Source organism: Alligator mississippiensis, chromosome 4 (assembly GCF_030867095.1).
Source record: "Alligator mississippiensis isolate rAllMis1 chromosome 4, rAllMis1, whole genome shotgun sequence".
NCBI lineage: Eukaryota > Metazoa > Chordata > Crocodylia > Alligatoridae > Alligator > Alligator mississippiensis.
This window is the reverse complement of record NC_081827.1, coordinates 152,002,613-152,016,603: the sequence shown is the minus strand read 5'-3', so window position 1 is coordinate 152,016,603 and position 13,991 is coordinate 152,002,613. Positions and strand designations below refer to the sequence as shown.

The following is a 13,991-nucleotide window of genomic DNA, read 5'->3' as shown; positions in this document are numbered from 1 at the left end:
CCTTCCTGATGGATGGGGTGTAGTTTGGCCTAAATGACACTGAAAATAGTAAAACATACGTGGATGGGGAGATCATGCCACCACTTCAGATTGGGTGGATGTGGGTGATTCTAATATAGAAGCCTGAACAGCAATTGTCAAAATGGGCATCCAAATATCACCTAGTTGCTTTTGAAAAAACAGTTCTACCATGTGATCCTAGGTGGAAGATTCTAGTTATTCAGTAGTGGAAGAAAACAAGGAGAAGAATAATTAAAACGTTTAGCAAAATTTATTATAATTACTTTTCACGATAGAAAAATATTTCATTTCCATTTGTGAGGTCTGCAAAAGCCCAAGGTTCTTCCACACAAGAAAGCTGGCTGCTTCTGAAGGAGGCTCAGAAAAGAGTAACACATGTCACTATCATTAACAGTAAAGCACTGCCTATTGCTTCAAACAGGATATTTTCTTTACAGCACAGCAATGGACACACACTTCTGTAATGCAGCCATATTGTTAATGGCCCTCATGATGTGTAATTCTCTTTAAACAGTTACGTGTGTCATTGCAAAGAGTTAGACTCTTTAGGGCTCCATGCTGTGTCTTCACTGAAAAGGGACATTCAATGCAAGGCTTGTAGAAATGATTCTTTTACTAAAATCCAAGACTGACAGTAATTTTTCCTTTACTAAACTTCAGTAGAAAGAGCGGTTTAAACACTATCCTTCTGCTTCCGTGTTTAAAGCAACTAGCCTGACACTGGAAACCTAACTTTTATTGCTAAAGAATTCTAAGATAAAGAAATGCAAAATTGTTACTGCTACTAATTTGAGCCTGGTGGTAGGAATATGATCATCAGTGAGCATATTCTGTAAAAGCCACTTCAGGATAATTCCAATCCTTTCACTCTGTCTGGGTGATAAAGAACTATTACTTAGTAGACAGCTGCCAAGTATCTGCCATAGATATGACTGTTAGACTGAGAGCAGTGGGTGCCTGGCTAAAGTCTTTCCCAGAAAAAGTATGTGGCTGCAAAACTCAAGTTAATAACACTTCAGTCTGACTTCCTTGACTTACAAAAGGCAAGAGGTATTTTTTTTAAATATAAAACTACACTTCTAAACAAAAGCAGATTAAAATTGACAGCAGCTCTGCTACATGCACCATTCTTTTTCCCCATACATTGTGACTATCAGAAACTCAAGTCAGATGAAACCAGAGATCTTTCAGCAGTTAAACTGAGATGGCAAGAGAAGCCTGTACAGAAAACTGTACTCCTATTTCACTGTGAAGGAAACATGGCTAGAGTGGGAAAGGTCAGTTAGCAGCTGTCCCAGAGAAGCCCTACACCATCCATATCTGCCCAGTGGGGAGAGGCAGCTTTCATGCTGTTTGGTATTAAGACCCTCTTGTTGCAGCAGGATTTGGCCATCCCCACCTAGCTTGCTTTCTGTTGTCTTTCTGAAAGTTCTGCGCAAATAAGTAAGTGATCCTCTGTCCCATGGCTAGATTAAATAACCAAACTGTTCTAGAAGAAAGCAGTGGCCTGTCTCTGAGAAGCTAGTATCAGCTGCTACAGAAGCTGTCAAAGTTTGCAGTGATGAGAGACCCTACTTCCAGGGAAGCTTATCCTTAACCCTCCTTAGTGGAAGTCAGCTTCTTTCCTGGACTGCCAGGGTGATTCACATCCTTTGCCTTGGGGTCTAGAATTTTAGAGTTGCTCTGCTTCCATTCACATGCTTTTAAAGTCCAGCACTGTAGTGGCTGGATATAAATGTAATGTAATGCAACACAAATTCTCACTGCCACTGCCTCTTCATCTCAAACTCTACAGTGCCAAGGTACTCACTGAATAACTATATTGTAGAGTTTGATACTTAAGGCTGGCATCTTACTGGTTTGAAAGTCTAAAATGCAGGAAGTGCTGTGTGGTCCAGGCAACAGTTATATTGCAGGCACTGCCACCAGAACAGGTAATCTGAAGGCTACAGAGCAGGCTCATCTCACCACTTTAGCTCCTGTAGCTGGTACAGGCTAGGCCTACTCTGCCTCACAACCCTGGCCCAGAGACCCTTTCCTTCCTTGTGACAAGGAGGATTGTATTTAACAGATATGTTTTCCCTTCTCTGCTGACTCAGTCCCTACAGATACTTTGGTGATACAGACTGTGACAGTATCTGTGGAGAAGACATGCACTTACATGCCCAGTTTTGGTTTCATAGTTAATACAATAAATAATCCAGAGAAAAACTTTACAAATAACCACAAGGGAAACAGACCAGCTTTTCCTGGAACCTGCTACCTGCTCAGCTAAGTGGTGCCCCACATTTCTGTAGCCTGGTAAGAGGAAGAAAGCTCATGCCACTGGGGCACCACAGGGAGCGCAGTCAATAGAGCTGACTCTTTAGTTGATGTAGAACCCCGATCACAATGTCCCGCAGGGTCTGAGGAGAGTAAGGAGGAGGCAGGATCAGCCATTCTGTAGAAACAACAGCGTTCCCTTTGGGTAGGCTTCCCTAGGTACTAGTGTAAGATGGGCCGAGGCACTCTCTTGAGGGCAGCCAGGCTGACTGCCGAGCTGTAGCTAAGCGTTGGTACAAGAACAAACCCTGGTGAGGTATGTGGCTTTGGTGCCTCAATACTGCTGGGAACCTGAGGCTCAGTCTGTATCAGACCAAGTTCCCATCCTACCTGACTGGGCACATACTAACTTAAAGGAACTGACTGGGCAGCTGTACCACCAACATCTAGGAAAAGATTTTTTCTATTCCCTAGTGGAAAGAAGTTGGTATGTACCCTGAAGCAAAAGTGCTAATCTCTCTCCCTCGCTCCCCTGGACTTGCTCTTTGTCTGCCTTCTAAGTGGTGACACAGGTATGGGATGCCATATCCAGCAAAGGCCTGTCATTAAACAGACCAAGATCTCTGCTTTCGGTGGCTGTCCCAATGATACCCAGTTGGTGAATCCAGAGACCAGGAAAACAGAATTAACATACACTGTTCAATCTGCATTGTTTTGCATTTGCTAATATCTATTACTATTATTTAGATTTATACCCCACCCCCTTACCTAGAAAAACTCAGGGTGATTTATAATAAGCTACAGATGCTTGGCTTTCCAAAATTCCCCTGCTTATTACACTGACTGTGGCTCTCTGCTCCTTACCTGTGGTTTGCAATGCTCCTCAATCCAGCTGAAGACGCATGCTGAAAGTTCCTGAAAACTTGCTACTGAGATGGAGGCATTAAATGACTGGAACAAAGAATCCATGATGCCTTGGAAAACATTAAACTTGACTTGGTCAGACACCTGGTCTTTCCCCTCATTGGGGTTATCCTGGTGAGCTTTCACAATCTGCTCATAGTTTCTGAAATGCACCAAAGAAGTCCGATTAAAATGGCAGGCCTGGGGAGCCAGCACTTGCATGACATACTTCCCACATTTAGGTTACATGAGTTAGGGAGGTGCCTCTGGAAGTTCTGCACTGTCCTCTGAAGGGCCTTTGCTTTGCTTGTAATATTAAAGCTGGTTGTATGGCTAAGGCAAAAGATCTTGCAGTTAAGCTCATGTAGAAAAAGGGTGCATCTACATGAGACATTCGCTGTAGTCGCCTAATTACCTCTGCAATAAATGTTGCAATGTCTACATGTGCAGCCCTATCAGGCCACAGGAAACTAATAAACTTTGCAGCAGGTTAATACTTTTAAATACAAGTATTATTCTGCTGCAGAAGTTTTTTTGCGTGCAGCAACGCCCATGCAAATGATGACCTGGTTGGGGCATGAGGGTGCTTCAGTGTGGGAGCTGTCTGCCAGCTAGCCCTGCACTCTTGTACCCCTCCATAGTTGAGCTGGATCAGAGCAGCTCCATGCTTACAGGCTGACTCCCCGGACCCTCTGCCAGCTGGGGCTGCTCCAACCCAACTCAATGTATTGCAGTCCTGGGTGTATGTGTAAATGTGAAGCCTGTGAGCAATGAACTCTGGAGAGATATGCACCAGAGTTTATTGCTGTGCATTAATATGCATGTGTAGAAGTGCCCAAATACATGCAAAGAAATGGAGACCCTTCCTTTTGTATATGACGGGAGGCCAGTAGCAGAGTCAAGAGTCCCTTGCTCAGGTCATGCTCCTCCCACTACGATCTGTTGTCAAGTTCAGCTTGTCGAGAACCAGCCCTAAGATGGACATGCAAGAAGAAAAGGGTGCCAGGCTCTATTTATAAGAGTCCATGACAGTGTCTCCAACTTCCAGGGCCCGGGAGGCAAAGGTGGGGGAGGAAAGTTCCTTACACTTTCATGATCTTCAAGGCCATGACATCTTTCCTGAGCGTTGAAACTTCCTCCTCCTGTTTCTTCTTCTCCTTGTGCAGGAACTGAATATAGTCAATGGCTAAAGACCAAAGGGATGATAGTGGCTTTAGGAAAACTCAAGCAAGCAGAGTCCAGAGGCCACTGCATCCTGTCTCTCTTCAGGAGGAACAGATGCTAGAGCCCTGTCAGGATTAAACCACTGCACTGTCACCTCTGTAGGTCTTACATATTCAAACTGACAAGTAGCCAGTCTTCTCTGGTCTCAAAGAGGCATTTGCTAAAACGCTTCACTTTGCAGAGGGAGACCCAGGTCCAGAGAAGAGGGAGCAGCAGTGTGCTCTGTCAAACACCTGGGGATCAAGGTGGACGAAGAGGTAATCTGCTCTAGGCACTTAGTTCAACCTCCTCCCTCAACCCAAGTGATTTAAATACCCTTAAGCTACAATGAGGTATGTTGGGGAGGGAGGCAACTGGCCTCAGACGAAATGACAATTGATACTGCTGTACATTTCAACCCCTTGCTGCAAAGTTATTTGTGCAGAAGTGTTTTGGAACATCAGCAAGAGCTTGGGAGAGTTAAACTGCAGAGCCAGCTGAGAGAAGCAGCAGGGAGCAGAATGCTGAGCAAGTCCTGGGAAAAACACTAACAGCAGTTCAAAGTCCAAAGATGGGGGGTGGGGGACAATAATGCAAGTGGGGACATCCCTTGCCTCACTGCAGTCTAGTTCTGGATGGCTGGTGTCCCACTCAGTGGCTGCAGGAGCATGAATTCCCAGCATAGATGCAAAGTGATGCAGTGGTTAGGTAGGAATGTGCCCCTTTTCTGCCCCCAACTCACTTTTCTGCAAGACAATGGCTTTGCTCAGCTTCTGGGAGCCAAGGGAGAAATCTTGCTGCTGGCATGTAGGCACAATAGCCTGCAAGTCATCGTAGCCTTTCTGTTCAAGAGGAAGAGATGATGTTACAGGCATTTTTAGATTAAACCACATGACAGAAGGGCAGTGGCCAAGTAGGTGGTCTCATAAGGTGCCAAAGTCCCAGCTGTCTCTCCAGTTCCTTCATATGGCATCTAGGATGCAGTTACTCAGGGCTGATAACCTGCCCCCAGTAAGCCAAATGTTTAGGGGCACAGTGACTGTGATAACTAAAAGGATATGGGTGTCCTGATGTGGGAGAAATAAGAATGCTGATACCACAGGATGCCCGCGTTATAGGTATGTAACAAAAGGAAAGGACCAACTGTATTCCCATCCAAGAGAACAGTCTGATAGCTGCTCTGATGTTACCTTGATGGCATCCCTTCTCTTCTGCTCTGCCTGGGTGTGTGCACGCCTGCGCCGGTCTTTGTATGACTCTTTATAGGCTTCTTGGTGATAATCGCTGTCTTCATCATCTGCAACGGAAGAAGAGTCACTGTGTCAAAGAGAACTCAGGCGCTTTTGGAGCCTAGGAAGCAGAGGCAGACATGCAGCTGCACGTGCAGAGGTAATGGGGGAGCATGCTCTTCCTGGAATCATTTTATGCACTCTGGTCCAGACCCAGACACAATTACTGACTGGGTAGACAAGCTGCAAACAGGGCACAAACAAGGCAAAGATGAACCTCCCAGAGCCATTGCAGGCCTGCTGGCAGCTGCCTACACCAGAGCATGGTGTGAGTAGGCAGCTGGGCAACACATTTTTGCCAAAGCCCCTGGCTAATGTAGGCAGGATTCTCATGAGAAGATCTCTTGGGCATTAAAACAGGAAGCTGGAGTCCAAGGTCTTTTTCTTTCAGAGGGCAGGTGCTCAGTACTCTCTTGATGGTATTTCCGTTAGCCAGGCCATTTGTTCACACTAACTCTTCTCCTTGCCCCAAGTCAGGAGTGCCTTATCAAACTGTCTCGTTGGAAACTGCGACACCTTCCTGGTGCTCCCCACCATCCTCCTTTGCTGAATGAAAGACATATATACTCAAGCTGGCAAGGGAAGCTACTGCGATTGCATGTGAGCAGCTTTTGCCAGAGAAGAACACATGTTAGAAATAAGTGAGAAAGAGCACCAAAAGCATCTTAAGTGCTGGACAAGTTGAGGGAGGGACTAACCTACAGACAGGGAGAAGGGACACCATGGCCCTTACCTGTATTGGGGACAGAGGAGGCACTAGTGGAGCCAATGCTGTTCGCTCGTGATACTATGCTTCCCTTTCTACTGCTTTCCACAAAGAGTGCTGGAAGAGAAAATACTGGTCATGCATGAAGCAGTGAGCTGAGCAAGGATCTCAAATCCCAGGGGATGTTCCAAACGGATACAGTGTGGTGCTCAGCTCAGGTGGGTAAAGCACAGGGTAGCCAGCTATAAGAATTAGTATCTGTTTGCTGTTGTAGGTGTTTTGTGGATTTAGCAACAAGTAGACAGCAAAGATTTTTCAGGAGCTGTGAAGGAACCAGCTAAACCCCAATGGGATTCACTGTAATCTTTAACATGGACAAAACACGGAAGCAGGGAAGCTTATTCAGCAGGTAACTGGCCCGTACTCTGCATGCCTCTGATACAAGGGAGATATTAGTTCTGCTTTAAAAAGCTGAGAATATGGCGAGGCATCATCAGATTAGAGACTGCGTGTTTTAAAAATAACTTCCCACCCAGCACCACTCAGCCTGGGTGTGATCACTCAAACTGCAGTGACAGCAGATCTCAAGCTTCCTTCTCCCTACGTTCCAGTTGTTACTTACACGTTTTGGCTTGCACCGCTGTCCCAGAGCTAGACAAAAACATCCATTTATCATTCTTTACAAGTTCAAGTCGTCCCTTTCCCTTAATTTAAACCCTCCTTTAAAGTTTTAATCCATGCACCGCTTATATTTACAAAACCTACATTCCGCACATATTATTCTTTGCGCTAAGTTTCCAGCGTTAAAATGATGCAGGAAACTGGCGTGCCCTGCCTGTTTCATCTATGCTCTTTTGTCTGGCAACAGCAGAGTTGACCCGACAATATTTGAAAGAGGAATGCACAGAGCTACTTACGAGCCTCCAGTCCATTGTCGCTGTACACACAGTCCACCTGCTGTGTTGCCAGATGACAGTGTAAGCAAAAGGGAAGAGAAGAGAAAAAAAGCCAGCCAGTGAGTAAGGCAGTTTCCTCTTTTGCGCAATCAACTATCACGCTACTGTGTGTCAGCAACAGAAGTAGCCCATGGCCTGTCGACTCCCCACAGCCCACTCTGCAGAACAGCTGCTCTCTCAAACAAGGCTGCTGCGCAATTTGCTATGCCCGTGCTGCTGGGCAGCACACTGGGCACGTCCTTGTTTTACTGCAGTTTATTCTGGGAACCTGCAGTACCGTCTTGACAGGGATGCACACTTATGCCCTCGGAGACTAATGGGAGGGGCTGGGCACTGGGCAGTTGTGTCTGCCCCGAGATGACTGGCCGACAATTCCCCCCTGTTATTTGCTTCATATGATTATATGATTATTTGCTGTTTAGGCAGACGGCCGTGCACGACGCTCCCCAGGGCTGGGAGGTGGCTCGCTGTCTCCAGCACCCTCAACCCCCGTGCTGAGGCGGCCCCGCGGCGCCTGCCTGCGGGTCCCCGGGCCCGGCCGCGCCGCCTCGTGGCGGGGGCCCGGAGCGGGGACAGCGGGATCCCGCTCCAGCACCCGAGCTCCCACCCGCTTTTCGTCCCATCCCGGCCACCGTCCAGCCCCCGAGACTCACTTTTCCCCACGGGTCCTCGGCCGCGGCGCCTAGTGGCTCCGCCATCTTCCCGCTGCCTCGTCATATGATTCCCGAGGCGCCAACCAATCACAGCATCCGCTGGCCTCGTGGGGCGGCACTTCCGGGAGCTGCCTCTCCCGGCCGCGGAGGCCGATGGGAGTTGTAGTCTGGCTGCGGGTGACGGGCTCAGCTGAGGGGCCGCTCTGCCCTGCCGCTGCCCCTCAGCTGCTCTCCGGCTCCGCAGCTCCCATCTCCCGCCCCGCAGCTTGCTTTACCTCACCCCAATGAAGCCTTGCATGCATCTTAAACGGAGCCCTCCGGCCCTAGGCCCCTGGCAGAGCCCAGCGCTTCCAGCGTCTCTTTAGCTGCATAAAGCTTGTGCTGTGTTATGTGAGGAGCAGGGATCCTGGTTTCCTCCGATTTAAAAATAATCCCCAACTTTCGGGTAAAAAAAAGGAACCCCAAATTCACATTTTTCCGTGATTTAAATGAAACACCACTGATATAGATAGATAGATAGAGATAGTTTATCTATCTATCTATCTGTTATTTCATTTAAATCACGGAAAAATGTGGATTTGGGGTTCCTTTTTTTAACCGAAAATTGGGGGTTCTTTTTAAATCGGATCCCGGGGGATGAGGCGCTTGGCGGCCCACGCTCCCCTTTGCAAATTTCTAGGCTTGCCCATGCTGTCCTGTCACGTGGCCCCTTCGCGCCTTCCCCTGCTGTCCTGCAGCCTCATCTCCTTCAGCCCGGATTTGCTCGATTACACAGGGAACTCCGTGGGAGCCACCGGCAGCAGACGCATGGCTCTGTGAAACAGGCGTGTGACACCGTGCCAGTGCTGTATGAGGGAGCGATGTCACAGTGCTTAGTTGGCTTGCACCCACACCGCAAGTGTTGGCTCAGGACACCAGACTGCACAGAGCTGTACGGCTGCACTTGCAAGGGCTGCCCCACATGGGCAGGCTCCAGCAGATCAGCCCGCACTAGCCAAGAGCCCCTCTCCCTTGGTCTGGTTTATCTCTTTAGAGCACTGGTGCTCAGTGGCCTATGGGCTGTGGCAGGACAGTAAGGGGTGCTACTATGCTAAGCCACCCACCTCACTGTGCCAGGCCCAAAACCATGCTTTGGGAGTCTCCATGTCTGGCCATCCCCTTTCCTGGAGCACACCCACAAGCCTGGGGTAACGCTGCCACCACCTGGGCACTGGTCTCTGTTAAGGCTCTTTGCAGCCCGGGATACACAGATAAAGACAGCTTTGGGGGTGCTTGGTCCCTTGGTAATATCTCTGGGTGCTCCTTATAGCCTGAAGCTTCCTAGGATAATCTCAGGTAGGACCGTGTTAGTTAATAAAGAGCCAAACTCCCCTCAGCTCAGCCGAGCAAAGAGAACAAAAAGGCTTGTCTCTCCCCTCTTCCCTCAAGAGTACACAGCTAGGTGAGCTGTAACAGATAGCTTTATTGACCACAGATGGAGAGAATGGGGTAGGGGTACAGGACAAAGGAATATTAAAAGAAAATGCCTTGAGTAAAACAGAATCAATTGAGCCTTTCAAATATGGGCTTGTGGCCCTTTTAACATACAGCTGAAAACTTAGTTCTAAATAGCCAAATTCCAGATTTCTACTTACAAATCTTCCAGAGAGTCTGTCTCTCATGGAGGCACATCCTTCTGTGTCTGTGTTCCCAGAATGACTGCCTGTCTTCTTCCCCACATGCCCGCTTCAGGACAAAGGAAGAGCGAGCTTCCCCCTCCCTAGGAATTTTTACAGCCCAGGCACCTAGGTGACTAGGTTGACCAAAACTAGGCAGTTGATCAGGTTGACCAAAACAGGAAAAAACAGAGTGGCCTGGGCTGTCCTAATACAGAGGTGAGACAGACTGAGGAGGATTTCTTCACATGGCAAGATCCAGCTTATAGAGCTGTATCATCTGGCCCATGGGGCTCCCCATGGGTCCAGAAACTTGGCAGCAGAGAAGCAGTGCTAGTGTTAATTGCCATGGCTCTGGCAACTGGAAGAAGAAAGGGGAGCACAGAGAATTTACTGCTATTGCAGCTGGAGGGATGGAAGAAGCAGCAGCCAGGCAGCAGTGGGCCATGGGCTGCCAATTGGACAGCCATGATCTGCTGTGCCATAGATTTCATAGATTTCATAGGCATTAGGGCTGGAAGGGACCTTGGAAGATCATCGAGTTCAGCCCCCTGCCCAAAGGGCAGGAAGTCAGCAGGGGTCACAGGATCCCAGCAAGATAAGCATCCAGTTTCGTCTTGGTGTTCAATGAAGGCGCTTGAACCACCTCCGGTGGCAGGCTGTTCCAGACCTTGGGGGCTCGGACAGCAAAGAAATTCTTCCTTATGTCCAGCCTGAAATGGTCTTGTAGTAGTTTGTGACCATTCGACCTCGTCATCCCTTGGGGCGCTCTGGTGAACAAACGTTCCCCCAGATACTGGTGGTCATCCCTGATAAACTTATAGGTGGCCATCAGATCACCCCTGAGCCTGCGCTTTTCCAGGCTAAAGAGCCCCAGGGCTCTCAGCCTGTCATCGTAGGGTCTGCTTCCCTGACCTCTGCTCATGCGCGTGGCTCTTCTCTGGACTCTCTCAAGCTTCTCCATATCCTTTTTGAATTGTGGAGCCCAAAACTGGACGCAGTACTCCAGCTGCGGCCTCACTAAGGCCGAGTACGAGGAGCGAATGACGTCCTGGGATTTGCTTGAGAAGCATCTATGGATGCAAGCCAGCGTTTTGGTTGCTTTACTAGCCGCAGCATCGCATTGCAGGCTCATGTTCATCTTGTGGTCAATGATGACCCCCAAGTCTCTTTCTTCCATAGTGCTAGCCAACATAGCACTGCCAAGCCTATAAGGATGCTGCGGGTTTTTCTTCCCAAGGTGGAGAACCTTGCATTTATCAGTGTTGAACACCATCAGATTCTCGTCCGCCCACTTGCTGAGCCTGTCCAGGTCAGCCTGGATCACCCGCCTGTCTTCTGGTGTGGATGCTTTGCCCCAAAGTTTGGTGTCATCGGTGAACTTGGCCAGTCCGCTTCTGACTCCAGTGTCCACATCATTAATGAAGATGTTGAACAGTATGGGTCCAAGGACAGAGCCCTGGGGGACCCCACTGGTCACAGGACACCACGATGAGTGACTTCCATCAATTACTACCCTCTGGGTCCGACCCCGGAGCCAATTTTCCAGCCAGTGGATCGTGGAGGACCCAAGACCCATTACAGCACATTTCTCAATCCCTACACATCCAAACCTCGTTTTTTGTCTCTCTCCCTTCATCCTCCCTTGCTCTCTCTCAGGCTCTCTCTTCTTTCCTATCTCATACCTCCTGGATCATCTTTTTTCTCTGCCACTCATCTTGTCTACTCAGTTCTTTTAATTATCTACTATGTTAGATAATCTCTTACTACTGTCCCTACTTTTCTTAGGCTTTTTTTGATTTGTCCTCTCCACTCCCTTCCTCCTATGCCTCTGTCTTGTCTTGCATTTTTGTCAACCTCCTTCTCTTCTATCTGGCATCTTTTATATCCTCATGGCCTAACTTAGCCTTTCTCACTTCGAGCTCAATTAGATAGGTTCAAGATGTGACCTCCAGTCCTTCCCTTGAAAGGAAGAACTGCTGCTTGAACTGAGTGAGTTCACTTTCATTTGATTCAAGTCCATAAAGAGGCCAAGAGAGCTTGGCATGCAGGCAAAACAATAACAATTCTCTGCCCCTCCAAAAATACAGAGTACAGGTGAGATATCTTGGGGATTGGCCTTTTTCATCATTTCCCTGTTGTGGATCCTGTGAAACACCAAGTCTTTTTATTAAACTGGACCAAGTTTTATTCCCTTCTCTTTGGTTTCCCAAGTAGCTGGCCTGCTGCCTTGTCACAGTCAGCGTCTTGTCCATCAATCCTATCTGCTGCTTGGGATGAGTCTAAGCCACTAAACTGAGACCAGGATTTACATTTTCTCAAAGGCATCCAACCCCTGGACCAGCTGATGTCCCATCTTTCTGTTCCAGTGTCTGAGGAAACTCCTACCTGGGCTCCAGTTTTAGTCAGTTTGTCAAAGTTTAGAAAATACAGAGAAAATCATGTTATTTCCATCAGAGGAAGGTGGAAGTATATACCTAGCTTGCTGCCTGGCCAGGAGGGAAACATGAAGATCAAACAAGGAGTCTGCATGGACATCACAGAGAGGGAGATTTACAACAGCTACTGTACACTCTCAAGTCTGGAGAGTAAATGCTGTCCTGCTGTCCGTGAACACAGAGTGCTTTTCAACTGCGCCATGGCAATGGAAGGTTGTCTATGATGTCACAACCACTGGTGATGTCAGTAGTGATAAATCTTATACGCAGTAAGTTAATACTCTTGTTATCCCAAGAGAGTGGGAAGGGTAGAAGAGGTTGCACTTGGAAAGGTTTCTGGAATATTAGGAATGGGCTGAACTGAGGCTAGGCATGCAGGAAGGATTTGGGTAAGGAATAGGTCCTGCTGGGGGCAAATGACTCTGAAAAATAAGCTTCTTCTGAGTAGTATGTAGTGATAAAGGGACTGGGTTAGAGACATTCACCAGTAGGAGGATATGGGAAGAAAGTCCCTTATTTCCACAACCTTCCAATCTCTTTCTGCTCCACCCCATCCCTTCCTATGTTAATGGAAATCATGGACCTGACTCAGTTTACTCTCTGTGAGATCCCCTTCCCCTATTTTTGCCTTCTCTTGTGATATCTTCCTATGTTAATAGAAATCATGGAACTGATTCAGTTTACCCTCTGTGAGATCCCCTTCCCCTCTTTTTGCCTCCTCTTGTGATACCAGACCATTGGCATTCTGGACAGTGATGGGTTTGGATTCAGGCTGCAAAAATGCTTTTGTGTTCATCGAGTTGTTATAAAATGTCTCCTCCATAAACAATGAATTCCCAAAGCTCCAAGGAAGGGTTGAAAGAGCTCCCATGCTCCATCCCTAAAGGCTCAGAATGCTTTTCATAGTTTCATAGTTGGTAGGGTCAGAAGGGACCTGAGCAGATCATCAAGTCCGACCCCCTGCCATGGCAGGAAAGAGTACTGGGGTCAAACGACCCCAGCAAGGTGTTCATCCAGCCTCCTCTTAAAGACCCCCAGGGCAGGAGCCAGCACCACTTCTCTTGGAAGTTGGTTCCAGATCCTAGCTGCCCTGACTGTGAAGTAGCGCCTCCTGATATCTAGCCTACATCTACCCTCTGCCAGCTTGTGACCGTTATTTCTTGTCACTTCTGGTAGTGCTCGGGGGAACAGGGACTCTCCCAATGCCTGCTGGTCCCTTTTGACTAGTTTGTAAACAACCACTAGATCCCCCCTCAGCCTTCTCTTGTGGAGACTGAATAGGTTCAGGTCCCATAGCCTCTCCTCGTAGGGCCTGCCCTGCTGCCCCCTGATCATGCAGGTGACCCTCCTCTGGACCCTCTCAATGCTGTCCACATCCCTCCTGAAGTGCGGTGCCCAGAACTGGACGCAGTACTCCAAATGCAACCTGACTAGTGTTGCACAGAGGGGGAGGATCACCTCCTTGGACCTGCTTGTGATGCATCTGTGGATACATGACAAGGTACAGTTGGCCTTCCTGACTGCATCCCCACGCTGTCAGCCCATGTTCATCTTGGAGTCTATAATGACTCCAAGATCCTTTTCTGCCTCTGTGCTGATGAGAAGGGAGTTCCCCAGCATGTAGGTATGCTGCTGGTTCTTCCCCCCCAGGTGCAGCAGCTTGCACTTGTCAGTGTTGAAACCCATCCTGTTCTCATCCGCCCACCCCTGTAACCTGTCTAGGTCCAATTGCAGCCTATTCCTCCCTTCTAGCATGCCCACTTCTCCCCACATCTTAGTGTCGTCTGCGAATTTGAACAGGGTGCTTTTTACACCCTCGTCCAAGTCACTGATGAAGATGTTGAACAGTGCAGGACCGAGGACTGAGCCCTGGGGAACCCCACTGCCCACATCCCTCCAGGTCAA

General features: G+C 48.3%; 1 protein-coding gene across 2 annotated transcripts; it reads right to left on the bottom strand.

Annotated features, from left to right (window-relative positions):
* Positions 1–252: 252 nt before the first annotated feature.
* MLX (MAX dimerization protein MLX) lies at positions 253–8,085 on the bottom strand. 2 transcript variants are annotated; one of them, XM_006273468.4, is made up of 8 exons: positions 7,994–8,085; positions 7,302–7,341; positions 6,412–6,501; positions 5,580–5,686; positions 5,132–5,231; positions 4,273–4,372; positions 3,148–3,349; positions 253–2,426 (listed from the first exon to the last, which is right to left on the bottom strand). In XM_006273468.4, exons 1-8 carry the CDS (start codon positions 8,036–8,038, stop codon positions 2,370–2,372), a joined length of 741 nt encoding a protein of 246 aa, XP_006273530.1. In that variant the 5' UTR covers positions 8,039–8,085; the 3' UTR covers positions 253–2,369. The 2 variants fall into 2 exon arrangements, with proteins under 2 accessions (XP_006273530.1, XP_059582784.1); XM_059726801.1 differs by having other exon boundaries at positions 2,395–2,461.
* Positions 8,086–13,991: the final 5,906 nt, after the last annotated feature.